The sequence below is a fragment of the Camellia sinensis genome, chromosome 13 (assembly GCF_055761805.1).
Source record: "Camellia sinensis isolate YWXY chromosome 13, ASM5576180v1, whole genome shotgun sequence".
NCBI lineage: Eukaryota > Viridiplantae > Streptophyta > Magnoliopsida > Ericales > Theaceae > Camellia > Camellia sinensis.
In genome coordinates, this window is record NC_138973.1 from 152,885,730 (window position 1) to 152,908,073 (window position 22,344).

At 36.8% G+C, this 22,344-nt stretch overlaps 1 protein-coding gene, 1 long non-coding RNA gene and 1 other non-coding gene across 4 annotated transcripts; all 3 read left to right on the forward strand.

Annotated features, from left to right (window-relative positions):
* The first annotated feature begins 348 nt into the window (after positions 1-348).
* Positions 349-11,863, forward strand: LOC145788614 (uncharacterized). Of its 2 annotated transcripts, XR_014349793.1 has the most exons (3): positions 446-1,846; positions 11,190-11,377; positions 11,730-11,863. XR_014349793.1 is itself a non-coding variant. In XM_028245858.2 (2 exons), exons 1-2 carry the CDS (start codon positions 564-566, stop codon positions 9,235-9,237), a joined length of 1,290 nt encoding a protein of 429 aa, XP_028101659.2. In that variant the 5' UTR covers positions 349-563; the 3' UTR covers positions 9,238-9,654. The 2 variants fall into 2 exon arrangements, 1 of the variants encoding a protein (XP_028101659.2); XM_028245858.2 differs by lacking the exons at positions 11,190-11,377; positions 11,730-11,863 and adding an exon at positions 9,231-9,654 and having other exon boundaries at positions 349-1,846.
* Positions 11,864-11,995: 132 nt separating this feature from the next.
* Positions 11,996-14,309, forward strand: LOC145806504 (uncharacterized). The gene is made up of 4 exons (XR_014349794.1): positions 11,996-12,131; positions 12,400-12,451; positions 13,405-13,477; positions 14,176-14,309. It is a non-coding gene; the product is annotated as an uncharacterized LOC145806504 (long non-coding RNA).
* A 751-nt stretch (positions 14,310-15,060) lies between these two features.
* Positions 15,061-22,321, forward strand: LOC114300975 (protein DETOXIFICATION 45, chloroplastic). The gene is made up of 11 exons (XR_014347947.1): positions 15,061-15,111; positions 15,379-15,535; positions 16,922-17,017; positions 17,102-17,202; positions 18,640-18,803; positions 19,045-19,120; positions 19,269-19,384; positions 19,490-19,585; positions 19,680-19,801; positions 20,204-20,261; positions 21,912-22,321. It is a non-coding gene; the product is annotated as a protein DETOXIFICATION 45, chloroplastic (transcript).
* Positions 22,322-22,344: the final 23 nt, after the last annotated feature.

The following is a 22,344-nucleotide window of genomic DNA, read 5'->3' on the forward strand; positions in this document are numbered from 1 at the left end:
AAAAATTATTTTAAGTTAAAAATTTTAAAAATTACTTTAAATATTAAAAAAATTAGAAAATAGAATTTTTTTATTTTTCTTCAGAAAACTCAAGCAAAGTATTTTTTTACCGTCTCAGCAATTATACAAAAACTCTAGCCACGAGAATTCGATAGGAGGACGATCAGAGTCGTCGCCGATAAGTTGAAGCCCTAACTCATCAAAGCTGGGATTTGAGGAGGAATTAAAAAAAAAAAAAAAATACATGAAACTAGATAAAATATATAATATTTTATTCACATTTCATTTAACTTTCCTTTTCAAATCACTCTTCAAATATTCTAACCTAACAAGAGTTAATAAAATGCTAAGATTGCTTTGGTTAGGGAAACCCTAGTTTCGATCGATACGGACGCTCTCTGCAACGGAAAAAGGCATGCTCCTACTTATTTATTTATTTATTTATTTATTATTTTTGATTCATTTTGTCGGTTACCACCCACAAATACACACTCGCATATAAACATTTGTACAGGTATATATCTAAAAATTGAATCTCCCTTTTCTCCGGTGCCTATTTCTTGATGTCGACGAAGAGGACTGTTTCGGGTGTCCCGCCGGACTTGACATCAAAGAAATCAAGGATCGAAGAGGATTCTATATACTTGCTTTACTTTCATGAGGAGGGTCCTGTTGGATATGCCATGTACAGGATTAATGTTGGTACTTTTTCTATCGATGAAAATGCCAGTAACAATGCTGTAGCGATCAGTCCTGTACTTGAATTACCGAGAGCCCATTATCCTAGGTTTATGGCTGCTTTTGCAGTGGGCTCTAGAATTTTTCTGATTGGGGGTGAAATAGGAATAGACATTGGGGGTGAAATAGGAATAGACGACGATGACTACTGCGACCGCGACAAGCCAACTGTGCGTCTCTCTGAAATGGTTTATGTTTGTAATACGGCCTCAGCCTTGCCCTTGTCAGTTTTACAGGGAACTCCCATGAATGGTGGGAAGACATTTCCCATTATCATCCCTGTTAATGAGATGATATATGCAATTTCAGAATTACCTACCTTGTACACTTATCTTGACGAAGATACTACACTGTTCGAAGTTTTCGACCCCAATGCCAATGAAGGAAAAGGAAAATGGTCTTCTTTGTCAAACCCTCCGTTCTATCCTAGTTCCTGTGATGATTATGGTTGTGGGGCTTGGTCTCGGTCTCATGTAAGCAAGATTGTTTCTCATGCTGTCGTCGAGTGTAAGATCTTTTTCTGTACCACTAGAAAAGATCACATGTATGCATTTGATGTTAATTGCAACACATGGGAGCGTTTTGATATATATAATCCGATTGGTGAGGTCCATTTTCCTTTCAGAGATGGAGCAATGTTGATATCTGATAAGTCGTGGGCTGCCACAGGTGCTTACTCTGAATCTCCTGTATGCACTTATGATCTCACAGCAGAATTTGGGTTTGTTAGGAAGAATGTTGAAGATCTTGAGGCCATTACATCTCCTAACCCACATCTGGCTTATTATGTGATGGACTATCTACTGCTTGACTTATCAAACGGATGGTATTGTCTTCTCCAATTCGGCACCGATGATGAACACTTTCGTAGAGGAAATCAATACATTTTTGCTTCTGTATTACGCCTGGTCAAAAAACGCATGGATGATGTGTTTTTTAATGATGTATATCCTTGGCCATGTCACTGTAAGCCGTTGACCAAAGATTCTTGTGACGTTGAAAAGAGTATAGGGCAGATTGAAGTATTTGGTTCTACAGACCTGCACAACTCTCTGTTTTCTATTGGGGCCAAAAGCTTCATGACGGTCTTAGTCGCTTGCTTCCCCATGTAAGTTGCTTCTACCCCTTCATATTCTTTTGGTCTAGTCTTTATTTAAGTTGCTTTAGTTGCTTCAACCCCTTCATAGCCACAAATGGAATCTATATGCAGTAGTATTTTTTGGACTAGTCTCTACTTCCCATCTTCTTTTTCTCAGTTCTCACTTTTTTTGTTTCATTTTTCTTATTCTGATGTGCTCTGCCTTTTCCTTAGATTGTGTCTACATTTGTTTGCCATACTAATTGGCATTCTGTCCAAAAACTCTGCATAAAGAACACCCTGAAGGCGTCCAAGGATAATGAACATTATGACAGTGCTCTTTCTATCCACTTCCACTTTAATGAATATTTTAGCCAAAGTTCTTGTTCTATTTATTGTCATCACATTAGTAGATATAGGTCTTCCAACAACACTGGCAATATAGCTAAGACCTTTTTCTGTTTATAGTTTCAAGGGGATGTTATAAAATTGAGCCCATACTATTACTTTACAGAATCATTGATCTCTCTGCAAAATGCCGAGTTAAAAAAAAAAAAAAAAGTAGTAGCAAAAATGCCAAGGTCCACTCTCTAATATCCTTTTGTGAGTTCCCTTGTTGAACTCAAAAACAAAGAAACCCTTTTCATTTGATAGAACATATTTTTCTCATATTCTTGTTGCTAAGAAATATTGGATAAGACAATTTTTCCATCTTAATGAACCCTTGTTCTTCTACTTCGTGAGTAGTAGCTATCCCTTTGCTTTCAATAATGGATGGAGGATAATAAGAGAAACTCCTATGGTTTTGCTGAGCATTACTTTGAAGGAACAAATCTTTCTAATTATTAGGTTTTTGGTTTGTATAGATTTCTTAATCTCCTACCTTTTTTGTTTCCCATGTTTGAAGAAGAGATCTCATTATTTATCCCATTCTATACAACCTTGCCATATGATTTTGGATTACTAGTACTTTAAACTTGCAATCCCTGTTTTGTCATTCCTTTCAATTTTCTCTTTCATCAAGGTCTCTCCTTAACTGAAGAATTTCATTACATTTTGGATTACATTTTTGCGATTTTCATCACAATAGCTCCAAATCAATTTTTTCCATAATAATGATTGAGAATAGCAAGAAATCAAAATCAAGATGATTCACTCAAATATTCTAGGGGGAGAAAATTTAGAATGAGAAGCTTCCAAAATTGTTTTCCATGTGTGCTTTTGATTCCTCCTATTGTAAAAACAAGCAAATATCAAGCTGAGATAAGCAGTTTCCTTGTTTTTAAAAGTTCGTCGTGTGCTATGTTGCATGGACTCGGGTATGGTTGTCAGGTGCAAGTATGTATGCAGAGGTCGGACTCATCAAACCGTAAATTTAAAGGTACTTGGACTCTGCAAAAAAACTGTTGTAATTATATATTTTTAATTTATTATATGAGATAAAATGGTGTCAAGTGTAACATATAGTGTTAAAAATCCATTTTACTTAATTATACAACAATATATACATGTAATGATAGTATTACATATAAATATATAAGAAGTGTCCGATGAAAATTATTGGACACATATCCCACACCCTTGTCCAAGTGTTGGGTGTCAGTATTTGATTTATTTTGAAGAGTTCATGTAACATAGATTGTGTATATATCTGTGTAGATGTATAAACTATTAAATAGTTAGTCATTTAAACTCTTGTTATTTGCATAGGCAAGCAAAATAGTGTAGTTCTTAATTTTTAAAAATGAAAATTTTAGATGAATTCTTTGGAGCTCCCACAAGACTCAATAAAATGTCATTTTGTGTTAATATACTAGTGAATTACCTGTGCCTAAAGGCACTACCAACACAATCTGACTGCAAACCACCCTCTCATTGAAGCACATGATTCTTTGAAACCATAAAATTTGATAACGAAATGAACTCATCCTGGTAATAAAAACGATCAAAAGAACATCAACAAATGCATGAATTCTTCCTATGATATCTTTGAAGCACATGATCCTACGGTTTGAATCTGAACAATAAACAAATAAATACCAAAAAACTCAACAAACAAATGTACTCTCTTTAATTTCTGACTCTGTTGATGCCCTAATTTCTCACAACTTCTGGGTTGCTGAAGAAGAATGGAGGAAGCCATTGCATATATATATGTATATATATGTATTAGAACTCAAAATTGAAGGATTGTAGATGCAGAAACTCTGTTTGAGTTTTCAAATAATGGGTTTCTAAACCAAATTAAGGCCAAAAGTGTAGTTTCAGGGTCAGGGTGGTGGTGTGTGGAGTGTGAGAAGTAAGAACTGCTTTGCTTTTTTTTCTTCTTCTTCTTATTCTTCTTCTTCTTCTTGTAGTTGTTGAGTTTAATTATGTATGTGTGTTAATTAAAGGATGGCATGTGTTTTTGCTTTTTGGATTCTATTCCTTTCCTCTTTTTATTTATTTTTTCACATGTTGTTTTGAATGGTTCAGCCAAAACCCCTAAGATTTTTCCACTTTGTATGTTTATTTTCTTGGAAGCTGCTTATTCTAATATTAAACAGAGTTTATTCTCTGACCTTACTTTTATGAAGTGGCATGAGTTGGCTGTGGACTATCTGTTATGCTTATGCATAGGTCTTACTTTTGTTGGTTTTCATGTGCAATTAAGTAATGTTGTATGCTATGATATAGATCTGTGTTTAATTGAGATCAAATTTCTTGGGTAAAATAATGAAAACATAGTGAGAATGTGTCTCAAGTCAAGACTTTTATACATTAAGGGAAAGAGTGCATGTTGCCTTCTGAAAAACCTTATACTAAATACCATGTTTGGGCTTTGATAAGTTTTTGTTTTTCATTTTCATGATAAAAATTTGAGGTGATAAAATTCTAGTTCAAAAGAAGAAAGGTAGGTTTGAAGTGGTAAATACAAAGCTGATGAAGTTAACATCATATTGAGAGAGTACAAGGGGGATGTAAGTGGGATATGGAGTTGATATTCTTCAACTTAGTAAAGTGTTTCAATTTCTTGTTTATCTTTTTTCCTTTGTTGTATACCTGTCTGTAACTAATCCTACCCAAAACTTAAAACACATTATTATCTAAATGTAATTCAACAGCGGCAAAATGATTCAGATTAAGCATTTTTTTGTCTAGATAATTTTGACAAATAACAAATAAAATGTAGCATACAGCGTGAATCTTTTGGGTAAATCACTTGTGAGTAGCTTATGTTTGTACTAACTAGCTGACACAATTCTCGTTACTAATTTATAGAATCACAAGCTTTCTGTGTGCCAAAGGATTGATGGGAGTTCCTAGCTTAATATTTCTAGGTTCCTGGCCTCCTAATTGTCAAGAAAGCGTTCGTGACTAGGTGCCCAGCCACTGGTCTAGTTTCTAATTTAGTGACAATGGTGGAGTCATGCTAGAGGGGTAAAAGACGTCACGTTAAGATTGGAAGTTGTTTAATCTATTTAGGGTATCTGTGCATCCAGCAACACCATTGTGTTGGCTTTTAATTTCAGTGACATCTTTTAGTGAAACTCATTAGTCATTACTTCCAACCATTGTTTGTATAGAGCATGTTTCTTCCTGTTTTTGCTGAATCAGGAGCAGGGGAGTCCTTTGCTTTATTCTGATTTTTCTGGGACTGCAGGGGATTGCTGCTCAAAAGCTGTGTTGGGACAGCAATGGCCCCACTTGGTCTAGGCACATTAGTTTCTTAAGAAACTTAGGCCTTGTTTGGGAAGTTGGTTATTTTAGTAGGCTATTTTAGTTTTTGGCTATTTTAGTAGGCTAAACTTTTTGTGTTTGGGAAGATTGTTGGATTTTTTTTAGTTAAATGTGATGTTTGTGAGAAAAAAAGTGAAATAATTATGAGTTTGATGTGACATTTTGTCTTATTATCTATTTTAACTTATTTTGTCTTTTTGTGAATTTTAGCGTAAAATAGGCTAAAATTGCCCTTGCCAAACAAGGCCTTAGATTTCGAGCCGTTGACATGTCAAAATCACCAAACGGCATCGGATTAGCACGAAATTTGGCACACACAACAAGCTAGGCACGAGAGACTTGTGGGAGAAGACGAGACTCAAATTGGGTTCTCGATTTGGGAGATAGAGCCAAATTTCGGTCTAGGCACACTAGTTCATTAAGAAACTTAGAATTCGAACTGTTGACGTGCTAAAATCACCAAATGGCATCGGATTAGCACAAAACTTGGCACACACGACCACCTAGGCAGGAGAGAGTTGTAGAAGAAGATGGGACTCGAATCGGGTTCCCGGTTTGGGAGTTAGAGTCAGATTTTGGTCTAGGCGCACTAGTTCCTTAAAAAACATAGAATTCGACTTGTTGGCGTGCCAAAATCACCAAACGGCATCAGATTGGCACGACACTTGGCAAACATGACAAACTAGGCATGAGAGACTTGTGGAAGAAGACGGGACTTGAATCGGGTTCTCGATTAGGGAGTTAGAGCCGGATTTTGGTTTAGGCACACTAGTTTCTTAAAAAACTTAATATATACTCAAGCTGTTGACAAGCCAAAATCGCCAAACGGCGTCAAATTAGCATGAAACTTGGCACACATGACCAACTAAGCACGTGAGACTTATGGGAGAAGACGGGAGTAGAATTGGATTCTTGGTTTGGGAGTTAGAGTTGGATTTTGGTCTAGGCATACTACTTTTCTTAAGAAACTTAATATTCGAGCTGTTGGAGAGCCAAAATTGCCAAACGACGTTGGATTAGCACGAAACTTGGCACACGTGACCAACTAGGCATGTGAGACTTGTGGGAGAAGACGGGAGTTGAATCGGGTTCTCAGTTTGGGAGTTAGAGTTGGATTTTGGTCTAGGCATACTACTTTTTTGAAGAAACTTAATATATATTTGAGCAATTGACGAGCCAAAATCGCCAACGGCGTCAGATTAGCACGAAACTTGACACACGCAACCACCTAGGCACAAGAGACTTGTGGGAGAAGACGGGACTGGACTCAGGTTCCCGGTTTGGGAGTTAGAGCCAGATTTTGGTCTAGGCATACTAGTTTCTAAAGAAACTTAAAATATATTTGAGGTGTTGATGGGCGAAAATCATGAAACGACCTTGGATTAGCACAAATCTTGGCACACACGACCAACTTGGCATGAGAGACTTGTGGGAGAAGACGGGACTCGAATCGGATTCCGAAATTGGGAGTTCAGATTTTGGTCTAGGTACACTAGTTTCAGAAGAAACTTAGAATTCTAGCCGTTGACGCGTCAAAATAATCAAATGGCGTTAGATTAGCACAAAACTTGGTACACACAACCAACTACACACGAGAGACTTGTGGGAGAAGACAAGACTCGAAACGGGTTGCCGGTTAGGAATTTAGAGCCAAATTTTGGCCTAGGCATACTACTTTTTTCAAGAAACTTAATATATATCCAAGCTGTTGACGAGCCAAAATGGCCAAACGGTGTCAGATTAGCACTAAACTTGGCACACAAGGCCAACTACACATGAGAGACTTGTGGGAGAATATGGGACTCGAATCGGGTTCCTGGTTTAGGCATACTAATTTTCTTAAAAAACTTAATATATATTCAAGTTGTTGGTGAGCCAAAATTGCCAAACGACATCGGATTAGCACGAAATTTGCCACACACGACCAACTTGGCACGAGAGACTTATGGGAGAAGACGGAACTCAAATCAGGTTCCCAGTTTGGGAGTTAAGAGTTGAATTTTGGTTTAGGCATACTAGTTTCTGAAAAAACTTAAAATATATTTGAGGAGTTGATGAGCCAAAATCATGAAACGACATCGGATTAGCACGAAACTTGGCACACACGATGAACTTGGCACCAGAGACTTGTGGGAGAAGACAGGACTCAAATCGGGTTCTCGGTTAGGGAGTTAGAGCCAGATTTTGGTCTAGGCATACTAGTTTTCTTAAGAAACATAATATATATACGAGCTGTGGACAAGCCAAAATCGTAAAACAACGTTGGATTAGCACGAAACTTGGCGCACATGACTAACTAGGCATGAGAGACTTGTGGGAGAAGACGGAACTCGAATCCGGTTTCCAATTTGGGAGTAGGAGCTGGTTTTGGTCCAAGCATACTACTTTTCTTATGAAACTTGATATATATTCAAGCTGATGACGAGCCAAAATCGCCGAATGGCGTTGGATTAGCACGAAACTTGGCACACACAACCACCTAGGCATGAGAGACTTGTAGGAGAAGATGAGACTCAAATCAAGTTCCTGGTTTAGGAGTTAGAGTTAGATTTTGGTTTAGGCATACTAGTTTTTTAAGAAACATAAAATATAGGGCAAATTACATATACACCCCTCCAGGTTTGGCAAAATTACAGATACCCCCCTGAGGTTTGAGAAATTACGAATTCCCCCCTGAATGCTATATTTGCATAAGAAATTAGGGGGTAATTTGTTATGAAATATAAACCTCAGGGGGTAAATTGTTATGAAAATACAAACCTCAGGGGGCGGGATGTAATTTCTGAAACCTCAGGGGGGTATCTGTAATTTAACCAAACCTGGAGGGGTGTATATGTAATTTGCCCTAAAATATATTTATGCTGTTGACAAGCCAAAATCACCAAACAACATTGAACTAGCACAAAACTTGACACACGTGACCACCTAGGCACGAGAGACTTGTGGGAGAAGACGGGACTCGAATCAGGTTCTCAGTTTGGGAGTTAGAGATAGATTTTGGTCTAAGCACACTAATTCGTTAATAAACTTAGAATTCGAGCCGTTGATATGCCAATATCACCAAACAACATTGGATTGGCACGACAGTTGGCATACACGACCACCTAGGCATGAGAGACTAGCGGGAGAAGACGTGACTCGAATTGGGTTTCCGGTTAGGGAGTTAGAGCCAAATTTTGGTCTAGGTATACTAGTTCCTTAAGAAACATAAATTATATTCGAGCCGTTGACGCGCCAAAATCACCAAACGACGTCGAATTAACACAAAACTTGGCACACACGACCACCTAAGGTACGAGATACTTGTGGGAGAAGACGGGATTGGAATTGGGTTCCCAGTTTGAGAGTTTGAGTCGGATTTTGATCTAGGCACACTAATTCCATGAGAAACTTAATTTGAGCTGTTGACGCGCCAAAATCAACAAACGACATCGAATTAGTATGAAATTTGGCACACACGACCAACTTGGCATGAGAGATTTGTGGGAGCAGATGGGACTTGAATCGGGTTCCCGGTTTGGGAGTTGGATCCAGATTTTGGTCTAGGCATACTTATTTCTTAAGAAACTTATAATCAAATTTTCCTGCTTAATTATCATTTTCCAAACGTACAGCTTAATTTTTATGTTTCATGTAATTAACATATTAACATATAATTATATTATCATTAGTTTTTGTTGTTTTTTGTTTTCAGATGTTGACCGAGGACTATGAGTTTGCTTGTTCATCCTAATATTCGTGGAGAATGATGAGGAGAATTTTTTTTTTTTGTTACTTTGAATTGCAGACAACATTACGTATTTAGTCTTCGTTTGGGAAGAGCTAAAATAGCCTGACTTTTTGGCTTTTTGGCTATTTTAACCTGGCTTTTTTAATCTCGTTTGGTTTTTGTTTTTGGCTTTTTTGACTTTTGTGAGAGCAAAAATGTAATGATTATGGTTTGGATGTGACATTTTGTCTTATTGGCTTATGTAGCCAATTTTGTCTTTTGTGCTTTTTTAGCCAAAAAGCCAACACCAAACATAGCTTTAAGCATTATGTAATATGCACCATAAATATTAGGGAAATTTGGTGACTTTCAGTTATGAATACAAAAGATATTATTATTATGGAGAAAATTGTTATTTTTATACATGAATTTTTTTATTTTTATGCATTCGTTTTGTTTCTTTTTAAAAAATTTTGTCGATTTAATGTAGGTAATTTTAATATTTTTAATACTTTTTTTTTTTTTTTGTGGCAACATATTTTTGGCGACAACTTCATGCCGTCACACCATTATTATTAGATTATTATTTTGCAACGGCATAAGGCTCTCGGTAAAAAGTATTTTTGAGACGGGTATTATGCCATCTCCAATAGGAAGGATGATGCCATTGCAAAAATTCTTTTTTTTAAATATTTTACATGCTTGTCAAATGCTGTTGCAAATTTATTGTTAGTAGGTATGTAATGAAAAGAAGGGTATGCAATGAAAAAAAGGGTAAGTGTTGTTTTTGTGTAGTTTTTTGTGCTTAAAATTTAGGCTTCTTGTAGCTCAGATTCTCAATACTTGAAAAAGATGTTCTGCCCAGGCAAATGTTCACTGTTCGGGAAAGAAGCTCATAGTAACCATTACCCAAGCTGAATGTAAAGAGAGGCAAGCACCGGACATAGAAGAGAGACCAAAATGGGGTCCACATGTGGGGCCGGGCCATCTCTGTCTCTTATGTGTCCGATTCTATGAAAATTTTTAGTGCATTTAGACGAAATATCACCCCACTTTGTAGAGTCAGTTGAGCCGAATTTTACAATGTGGTGTTACCAAGACCTATTCCTTAGGTGTCTAATGGTTAGAAAAAGCTTTTGTGACAGTCTCTATATCATTCTTCAACTCGTTTAAAAAGCTTTTATTCTTCTGAATTCCGAATATTTTCAATTCTTTGTTATTATACAACCAAAATTCATTTGCGCAGGAGGTGAGACAAAGTGCAAGCTAGGTAACATCAGTGTCACAGTAACATATGACAACTTTTTTTTGGTTGTTTATTATTGAATTCAGATTCAGTAATTGCCAAGGCAAATGCCACCCAATTATACCAAACCAAAGGATTCACACCTGTATACATATCATTTTCAAAGTAAATTTTAAGGGTAAAATTTAAAGTGAATTTATTAACTAAGTGGTGATTTATGCATCATAATATTAGTATTTTTTTATTTATTTCCTGCATATTATTTTTTCTTTTTGGATAAAAAAAAACTAAGAAAATTTGCAAAAATCTCTATATTGGCAAAGTCCAGAGAAACATAATCTTTTCAAAGATAGAATTTTATAATGAGAAAGGAATTAACTGATTTATAAAGAATTTTCCTTTTTGCGTATTTTGAACTAATTCGAATTAAAAAGAAATATTCTGCTATTAATCCGTTTGGTTTGATGAAGAATTTGGAAAGATTTTCTTTTAAAATGATGAGGCTAGAGAAAAAATTTAATTAATTCCAATTCTCTTGAAATTCAACCATTTTTTTAATAGAATTTCAATTTTTTTTCCTTTTTAAATTCCACTTGTATTTTAAATTTCATTCATTCCAAACATATTATTAATTCTTTTTCATTCATTCAAAAGATATTATTAAATTCTATTTTTAAATATCAATTCTATCAAACCAGCCAGCCCAAACAACAAAAGCAGCATAGTAGTGAAGCCGCAACTCGAGAACCGAGAGCTCCACAACCAACTTGCGATGGCGTCACCGCCTCCGTTGTTAAATACTCTCTCTGAGCGACCTCTTTGTCTCTCAAACAACCCCTAAAGAACGAACCAACGAAAAAGTTCCTATCGAACTCAACAAAGCAAGGTTCTTTCTTTTTCTCTCATCTCTTCTTCTTTTTCTTTTTCAAATGTCTAAACGCCTGAAATTCAAAGAATTGTATCTCCCTAATGAATTTGGAGTTCCCTATTTCTCCACTTTTTCCGCAATTCAGGTTTCACTGATAATCTTTTGCTTTTGCTCCACATGCACAAATATTTATATATATATATATATATAATGCACAAACAGGCACATGTATTACAGAGCATCTTCTAAAGCAATACACAGATTTCAATTATGAATGTTGAAAATTAAAAATCGTATGTCTTATTTGAATCTTTTTTGTATATGAACATGCCATTTTGATCGCCTCAGTGGCAAACTTTGATTCTGTCAGGGACTTGTCATTTGACTGACAAGAAAATTAACACCAATTTGTAAGGATTTCGGTCGCGCAACTCATCGGTGGTACAGTCTCTAATGGATTGACAAGTACAAGTAGTGGATGAAACACTATAAACAGGATGACGGGGTCATTCTGTTTGGGACAGCCAAGAGGACCTCCTAATTTTGTTGCATTAGTTGATAGGAAGAGATTGAGCCATGGTGGTGTTTTTCGGCACTGCAGTCTAGCCACAAACCATGAGACAATGTCGTTTCCCTCAAGATTGGCTCGTCAAAGAAAGCACAATTTTTCTGTGGTCAGTAATCAATTGAGTTCAGATTGTGGTGTGCATTCTTCTTCTTATGTGGATGAGAGTTCTACTGTGGAAGAACATTGTCTAACGAGTTCAATCGAGTAAGACCTTTGACCCGTCATGTTAGTTTTCATTTATGGGACTATGCATTGCGCAACATGTTTGATTAATTGTATTAGAATGTTTCCGTCATTTTGTGTTTTACTTTGGATAGGGAGTGGTTCTATCAAATTTTGATTCTTAGATACTAGTAATCCATATTCTAACTTTGTTTACAGTGTGTTCACTGAGAATCCTAGTTGTCAACCGCATGTTCAGAATGTCAAACAAGAGCTTATAATGCTTTCTTTGCCTGCAATTGCTGGACAGGCTATTGAGCCATTGGCACAACTGATGGAGACAGCCTATATTGGTAGATTGGGTAAGGAGTGTATTTGATGTTTAATTCGCTACTCCTGTTTTTGATGGTTGTGGAGATAATTTAAATTTTCCTGTTAGTTTTCTTTTTGTTATTATTTGTATTGCATTATATTAGGAGAATCAATGAGCACAAGCGGTAGGAGGCAAAACCTCAAATACAAGTATGGAATAGACAAAACCAACACGGCTGCAAAATACCCATTGTAACCAAATTCCAAAGCATATTGTAAAAGTTGTCCCTTATGATGTGGGTAAAGGTCACAGAACATTGAGAAACACTTGGGGAGCCGTTGAACTAACTGCATGTTTTGCAAGCGTTTTGTGCTACTAACATCATTTTCTTTATTCTGCTTGGTTTCAGATCTTGCTGTCGATTTTTAATCTACTTGGGATTTTGTTCTCTACTCAACTTAACAAGGCCTTGCTCTGGCCTGTCTATTTAGGATTGGCTACATGAAGTCTAATTCATTTTTACCCACTTCCTTGTTTTAACATATCATTCTCAGTGTCTTTATTTTGGACATGCTCATTTTGTGAGCATTTTTCTTGGTTGCCTAGTATCTGCGTTGTGGAACGTGGTCTTGTAGCCATTCCTTTACTTAAACCAACCATGCTTCAATTATATGAGCATCATCATCACCAGTCTCTTCCTCTCTATCTCTTGGCCTTTGAACATTATTGCTCCTTCACTTATTCAATTTCAGTCATCTTAAATACCCCTTAATTTTGCTCTTGATTTTTGTGATTCCTTCATTTATGCATTTTGCCATTAGATAATGAATCGCTAAACTCATTTAATTGTGTGCATGGCTGTTTGAATTTCAGAGCTGTTGAGTTGGTTTGTCTTACAAGGGCACTTGCATGATTGCTTTCCCAAGTAGATGGTCATATAAACTTATAGAGTAATTATTTGCAATAGTAATTGATTCATGATTGCATCATATTGTTGGACAGACACGGGTACGATTCCACTTCAAGCTATTGTTCTTATCAGCGAGGATTGATGTGGAAAAGCCTTCAATTTAAGGTAGGGTTACTATGGTACAGATATACGGCACTACCTAAGTTACCACCATGGATTGAAGTTATTTTGAGGCTATGGATTGTAGTTATTTTGGGGCTGACTTTATGCCTAGATTTTGAATCAATACATACAACTTGTCAGGATACTGAATCAGTCACTACATGCCAATACATGACGATAATGCACATTCTACATTCAGGTTAACATGGTAGATTGAATGTTTCACATATGTAGAAGCTGATAGATATACTACACCACTAAGTGATATATCATTCAAATTAAAATTATGACTATTTGGCCGTTCTGGTTCTGGTTCTGGTTCTGGTTCTGGTTCTGGTTCAGCCAAAAAATCAGCTGTTTTTGTTGTTCGACAACAAATTCGTGTAAATTCAAATGTATTAGTTTAGTAGTTTTGGCATTGAAACAACACTTATGAATTTAAGTTCTCTTGGATGTTTATTAGACTGACTTCATTAGATGTTTCTATAGATCAAGATTTTGAAAGTTGATCCTGATTATTGGCAGTTATACTATATAGTAAATGTGTTTATCTGTCTACAGACTTCAATATATGTAACCAAGCATGAGTGTTAGCTCTGTGTGTGTGTGTGTGCGGGCGGGTGTGGATGTGTGTATCTATTTGTGTTTATTGAGTGGTTATCACAATTTTCATATCTGTAGACTTTGTGTTATATCTGTAGGATCTGTGCAGTTGGCATCAGCTGGTGTTTCCATGTCAATCTTTAACGTTATATCAAAGCTATTTAATATTCCTCTCCTCAGTGTTGCTACTTCTTTTGTGGCTGAAGACATTTCAAATATTGCAAGCAGAACTTCCGCCGCAGGTAAAGTTAAGGTGATGTTTGGAGTGTTGCTGCTCTTTTAGTTCCACACTATGTTTCCTTTGTCACTTTCATGTCTAATTTGGGTCAGATTTCTTACAGGAGAGCATTGTCAAAGGGAAAGCGGCAATGGTAAACCTTTTGCCATGATAAATACACACCAGCAACTATCCTCTGTGTCTATGGCTTTAGTTTTAGCAGCCGCCATTGGCATCTTTGAGGCTTTAGCCTTGTCTTTGGGATCTGGACTGTTTCTGAACTTGTTGGGAATATTGCCAGCAAGTTCTAGATTTGTCAAGTTTTATTAAGATATCAGTGTCAGTTGACCGGCCTCTCTCACAGTTGTGTGTGTGCGCGCGTCCCAACAAAGCCTTGATCTGTGCTGCTTGAGTTGGCTTCATGAATAATGGTTCTCCGTTCAGCTCTATCTAGTTGAATGCTCTACCTTGAGATTGTAATTCGAGTGGGTGTGCATGGCCAACAAAGCCTCAATTTCCAGCTTTTTGGGAGGAAGGGATCATTTTACTATTCAGCTTTTTATTATGCAATGTCTAGCTACTGCAACCCTCCTCCAGTATTGGACTTGGCTGTGGGTTGTGTTATCTACAGCATACGCTAAATAGTTTCAAAATGCATTATTTTCCTATGCTTAGATCAACTCAGTAATACTATTGAAGTAAGAAAGGAAAGTAAAGAAGAATAGGGGCCAGGCTGTAGTAGTACTGATTGAATCATTCTATGCAAATGGTCTCCAAATATTTGGGGGTTTGCACCAATCCCCAGAACTATGACAAGGTAAAATGTACTTGTTGTCCTCTCTATTGGTGTAGAATTGTGGTTCATTAGGTCAATGCAGAGGTCAGTGCTGGTTTATATTTGGCAAATTGTTCTTTTTCAAGAACATTGTTTTTCAGAGTTCTCATGTTTTCTTTTCAAGTGACACGTCATGACTTCTCATATCTATTCTCTATTCTCCCTGTGGTTTTCATGCACACGACTGAACTTTTATGAAGATTTTTTTTTTGTTATTTTAGTGAAGTCTTATTATTATTTTTTTAACAGGATTCCTCCATGCATGTTCCAGAACAGTGATTTCTTTGTCTTAGAGCCCTTGGTGCTCCTGCAGTTGTAGTTTCCTTGGCTCTTCAAGGCATTTTTCATGGTTTTAAGGATACAAAAACTCCTGTATCTAGGCAAGTGTTTGGTTTAACCTGTAAAGGTAAAATTATGTAAATCCTCCAATTCATTTGGCATGCTTCCATGTGCATGGCATTAAATAAGAATTTCTTGAGACATAGTTCTTATTGACAATAGCTTGCTGTTTTCCAAGGTCTTTAAAGCCTTCCTTTACCTTTTATCTGCTTCAAAAGTTTGGTTATTTTCTTGTTGCTAATATTTTATTTTTAATATGGGTATCATCATAAAACTTCAAAAATGCATTCTTACTATCGTCATTGGCCACCTGATCAGCACTTCTGTGGACCACCACTTGTTAGTTGTGGAGCTAAATGGTGATTTATTTTTTGTTATGTGGACTTGTTTATAAGTGTTGCATGTACCAAACCAAACCAAACCAAGCTAAACCTTGTATCCCACTCAAGTAGGGTCAGCTAAGGTGTTGCATGCGATGTTTGTAAATGTTGGACTTGTTCCGTAACCTCATCCTAGCTAGGCTTCAGGGAATGTACATGCATGGATACATTAACAGTTTCCAAAAAGGTATGACATGGAAAGAAATCATTCAACTATAAAATAGAGAATCTAGACTTGGAACACCATAGTATCTAGATCCTTGAAGTATTTTTCTGTGACAATTTTTAATATTCCCTCAAAGTTGGGTATTGGATGGGAAATTTGTGTACAAACCAAATGTAACTAGAAATCCATCTAGAGAAAAGCATGGGGACGAAATTATAGTATTGGAAGCATATCTTATAACTATGTTAATGTTAATGTTAATGTTAATGTCAATGTCATTTCAGACAGGTGATGATGTTATATTGCATGTCCAATATATATATATATATATATATGTATATTTTCTGAAATTGATGTTTGAAAGAAAACTTGACCTTTTCGGTCCTATTCTTCGTTGCTTTGGTGGTGTACTTGAATGGCTTTAGGGCACTGAATTAAGTTTCTCTATTTGGTTTCCAGTAGTAGAAGTAGTTTATGATTGTTTCAAATCATGAAATTAAATTCATTTTAGAGGTTATGACGTGGAGTGATGGCTAGTGCTATTCGCTCCCTACACTATGGCGTGGATTTGAGTCATTAGAATCAACCTCTTCACAAAAAAGTTGCCGAAAGGTCTAGAAGGTTGCCCACCTACTAATTCTCCCAGACCCTATTGTAAGTGACAGCGGGGGAGCCTTATGCACTGTGTACGACCACCATGTTTTGACATTTAGGTAGCAGTGAGCAGTGGAATAATGTTTGCAATTTGAAGTATTAAATTAAACCATAACTTTGTCGTTTAAGTTTGTCAATCCTGTATGTTTTTTTCCCCCTGCTAGTAATCTATGCTAAACCAAACCAAATGAAGCCTTAAGTCCCATCAAATGGGGTAAATTCTTGTAAATTTTTGCAGTTGTTCTGTTTGCAGGTGTTGGTAATTTCTTTGCTATATTTTGTTTCCCATACTTACGTATTATTTTCAGTTTGGAGTGACTGGAGCAGCCATTTCCATTGTTATCTCTCAGTATGTATTTTCTGTATTTATTCTATTTTAAAATTTTCTTCTGCTTCACTGAAGAATGACTCTGCTAGATTTTCTATGTTTCAGATATATCGTTACCTTCTTAATGATCTGCCATCTTTATAAGAGAGCTGCGTAATTGCCTCCAATGTTGAGAGATCTGCAATTTGGAGGTTATATAAAATCTGGTAAGTGTTTCTTTATTTTAAGATGCTGCTGGTGTGGTTAAAATCTATTGTCATGCGTCTGACAGATGTGATTTACGCTGACATTTTATTGTAATTCTGTGAGAGTATGGAATTTGAATATTAATATTACACTGGATTAGGACCATAAGTCCTGTCTAAGGTGGATTAGTTCTAGCAGTTCATCTAGCGGCAGAACACTGGGACAGACTGTTTTGTTGCATGTGGGAGCTAACCTTTCTAATGTGACTAGTGCTGGAAGGCACACTCAAATGGAGTCTGTAAGGTCATATATCCTTGCCTGTTGCTTCCTAAGGAGCTAGTATTGTACCCAAAAACCTTGAGGTTCTCATGAGCATTGTACATTAACTTCCCAGTGGCACAGGTTTGAGTCGCAGAAACAATCTCCCAAAAATAACAGCGAGGTTGCGTACATTTTGCCCTCCCTAGATTGTGCTTTCGTGGGAGCCTTGTGCACTGGTTGACCACTTTTGTGTTAAATATGTCTGTATATTAGCTTGGAAGGAGGAGAAAGAATTTTAGGTATATGTTGTCCATTAGTCACAGTTGAAGTAAAGAGAGTGAAACTAGGGTTAGGGTTTGAGAAAGAGAGAGAAGAGAGGAGAGAAGGAGAAGTTGAACTAATTGGCTTAGAGTTTTAATTAACCCTATACCAATAGTATATATATAGTTATGGTGTCCAATATTACATGATGACCAAAATACCCTCAACGTAATAACAAAAATATCAATAACACCCTCGACTATTCTAGCAGTCGCTATTCTTTTTTCCTGCTGTTCTTTAGTATACAAGACAGGTACTGGTTGGCAATATGACTTGAGTGATAGTCATGCACCATTCTGGTACTTGAAGAATGATCCTTGGTGATAAGACAATTATCCAAATATGCAAAAATTTCTGGAGTGTTGGATTGATGATGTTGGGACATCATGACTTTCATGATTTATTTTATATGGATGGTAGTTTTTCTCAACTTCTAAGGGATTCTTAAATCTTGAGGGAAAGATGGTTTCACCACCATGGTGCTATGTATGGAGAACAATTGTGCTGTGCGGTCAATACTAATCACTCCAAGTGCATGGCATGTACTTTTATACCTTACTCAGTGGCAGTGTTATAGGACACCTTGGAGAGAGAGTCACTTGTAGGATCAAGTTTAATAAGAGTGCCCTTTATTGGCTCCATATGCAACATACAAATGGTTGAGTTCTGGTTGACTTATTTTTGCATTGAAAAGCAGAACACAATGGTCAATTTGTGCCTCATTGGCTCTGTTTTTTCAATATTTAAAATGACCCAACACAAACACGAAATCATTAGATTTCATACATAAAATAGTTTGTTTTTCACCCTTCGTGGTCCTGTTCTTTCTAGAATCCTAGATTGTGATGCTTTTTACACATTCTTCAATCCTCTAGGTGGTTTTCTTATCGGCAGAACTCTTGCTGTTCTTGTGACCATGACACGGGGGACATCAATGGCTGCTCGTCAAGGAACGGTAGCTATGGCTGCTCATTAAACATGCTTACAAGTATGGTTAGCTGTATCTCTCCTCACAGATGCATTGGTGGCATCTGGTCAGGTACAAAATTTTGTTTGTAAAGAATGTTTGATATATGCTCTCCCAATACATATCTACTTGTTTGGACTTGTGGTCTCATTACAATCTCTATGGTCATATTATCTGAGTTAGGATGGGACGTTGCTTGTTGATGCTGACTCCACTCAAAACTGCCAGAATTGTCACTAGGAAAAAAAACTGTGCATCTACAGAGTTTAGTGTGTGTTTTTCCTCTCTGAAATCAAAATTGTGTTTCATGTAGGCATTGATTGCAAGTTCTTATTCAAAAGGTGATTACAGAACTTCGAGGGAGGTTGCAAACTTTGCGTTAAAGGTTAGTCATTCCTGTATGCCTCCCCATTATGCTTCGGCATTCTTCTACTTAGGACCAAATGGATTTTAGGTTTACTAGGTGTTTAGGCTCTTTGTGTTGGAGTTGCAATATTTCTTGATAGTGGTTCAAATCTTATTCACATGTTTTTGCAGATAGGATTGCTCACAAGGTTTCCTTGGCTGCAATTTTGGGTTTATCTTTTGGTTCTTTAGCCACCTTATTCACTAAGGATGCTGAAGTCTTAGGAGTTGTCAGAACTGGGGTTTTGGTATGTTTGCTCGCCATGTCATCCTATCTATCAATTTTTGTTAGTTTATCTGAATGGTTAAGTGCTAAGATCTTTCTTGTGTGGCGTTTCCTGAAATTGTTACAGTTTGTCAGTGCCAGCCAACCTGTAAATGCTCTAGCTTTTATTTTTTATGGTCTCCATTATGGTGTTTCAGACTTCCCATATGCAGCTTGTTCCATGGTAAGGTTATATAGTTAAATTTCTGTGAGATGTTATTAGCTGGCTGTGAAGATTGTACAATGGCCTCTATTAACAACTTTTAAATAAATTACAGATGGTGGTAGGGGCAATATGTTCTTCATTTCTGCTATATGTTCCTTCAATTTTTGGTCTTCATGGTGTGTGGGCAGGCTTGGCTCTTTTTATGGGGCTGCGTACGTTGGCAGGATATATCAGGTAAACTGTAGGATATTATGACATGTCTGTTGTCTCTTAAAAATTTCTATTAGCAATTCGTGTTTTCTTGTCTATGACGTGATTATTCTATTTTTACCATGAACCTCCATTTCAGTTTAATTGAAAACTGGTGTAATATGAGAGATAGGGCATTGGTTACGTTGTTTAGAGTTGGTTTTCCGATAAATAATTTCATGAACATATTTGTGGTTTAAAGGCATGCTCAAATTTTTGTTACTGCTTTCTAGTGCAATTTTGATGACAATGTTATTGAAGAACTGTGCTGCCTTTTTCTTGCATTTTTCACTAGGATGGTATATTTATTGGTCCTCTCTTTTCTTGCGCTTTCTTTTTTTACTTTTTTTTGATAGATATTAATTGTTATTCCACTTGCATGTTCAGAATATCATCCAAAAATGGTCCATGGTGGTTTCTGCATCAGGACTTGAAGGGATCTGAGGTTGGTAGTTTTTTGTTCATGGCTTTCTCTATATTATATTAGTTGAAACAATCTACCTTTTTGTTGTTGCTTTTCCTACTATTTTTACCTGTTTGTCTTGTTTTTGCCATTGTCACTGATTTACTAATTTTTACCTATCCTGCATCAATGCTTGAGATGGGTGTAATCAGGATTCAGGAATCTATTGCTTGTCATTATCCATCCTTTAAGTATGACTTGTAATCCCTGGTTCCTATCTAAAATGGTGAGTAATGCTATTTGATGATTTATTCCTGTGGGCTGATGCCCACTTTTTGGTTTTCAAATGTTACAATGGGAATACTTTTACCAGAGCCTTGGAAATCTCTCTCTCTCTCTCTCTCTCTCTCTCTCTCTCAACACCAGAAAGTGAAACTACATGTAAATTGAAAACTTCTTGTTTATGTATTGATGCCCACTTTTTGGTTTTCAAATGTTACAATGAGAATACTTCTAATAGTCTTGGAAATCTCTCTCTCTCTCTCTCTCTCTCTCACACACACACACACACATTAAGCCTCACCGGTTTAACCGAAAGAAAGTGTTGGTTCAGTTTGGATGTATACATTTTCGAAATCCAGCTGTGGTCATGGTTGTTTGAATCCTAGTTTGTTTGCTAGGAACATAATTTCCAGTTCTCCAACTTCATTCATGGTTGGTTTTTTTTTTTTTTTTATGGATCAGCAACAAAAAGTGTTTATTAATAATGAAAAAGGAGATACAAAGGGAGGACAAGAAGTCCTCTTACAAGGAAGAAAGAAAAGAAAGTCAAATGACTTGAACCAACCAAATGAAATAATTAAGCCACCCATAGCACACCAACACTTTTTTTAGCACACCTGGAGCTTTAGCTTTAAGGTTGAGCATAATCCGTTGGGCCGTAAGGTCTATCAATTCGGCAATGAATCCCTCCTTCCTCTTAGGGTTCCATCCCATGTCCTTGCAGAGTTGATCATTGCACCATATATGAAGGGCACCAATGCAAGATGTCCTGTAGTATTGTCAGAGTACAGGTTCATGTATTTATCCCACTCCAATACATCTTTTTCTGTCTCTTTAATGCTGGGTAGCTTGAATGTGCCATCAAAAAGCTCCGCTAGCCATTGGCACCGTATCTCCGAAGTGTATAGGTTTGCTATACTCTCTGAGAATCCAATTATCGCTAGCTGTGGAATTTGGGGATGAATGCATTCCCTTTGAAAACAAAAAGTTAGTATTGATATGCTTATGGTCGCCGCACCCTTGCTTAGCAATATTGTCAACTAAGATTCTACTTTTTTGATAAAGTTATCTAATATTTTGGGAACATCATGTGATTATATATCTACTTAATAATAAGGGGGTATGTGACCACGTTCTAGAAATATATAAACAAAATTACCACATGACCACATGCCATTAAACCAGCACACAAACGAACTGAAATTTTTGACCCACCTAATATTTTTTGCTTTTGCAATTTTAATAACCATTCAAAACATTTTATGCTAATTAAATTCATTGCATATTTTGACTTTATGTTTTGATATTAAATTTCAACAATTACAACTATGGACAAGCTGGAGAGGCCTTAGGGTTGGACCTCCTGAACAACCCTGATCTAGTACAAACTGACCCGGTCATCTCATTCAAGATAGCCTTATGGTTCTGGATGACTTCACAATGACCAAAGCCTTCGTGCCACGCGGTCATCACCGAAACTTGGACGTCGTCAGCAGCTGACCAATCAAAAAGTCGGGTTCCCGAGTACGGCGTCATCACAAACATCATATATGGCAATCTCGAATGCAGTAATGGCACGGATTCAAGGGTTGAGAGTCGCATTGGGTTCTATCAAAGGTATTGTAGTGATGAAATATTCGGGGTTAGCACTGGCGACAACCTTGATTGCAACAACCAAAGGCCCTTCGGATTCGGACTCTTGTTTGACTCTATGTAATTGCAACATCCCTACAGTTGTTGCATCAGTGCAAAACTGCACAAGCCCCTGTTGTTCTAACTACAATAAGTGTGCAATAGGAATGACTCTTTTTAAGTTTTTCTGCTCTGGGTCCAAGTAGTTGCA

Excerpts from the sequence above, each read along its gene's own strand:
- LOC145788614 (XM_028245858.2), top strand. The coding sequence starts at position 564 with ATGTCGACGAAGAGGACTGTTTCGGGTGTCCCGCCGGACTTGACATCA.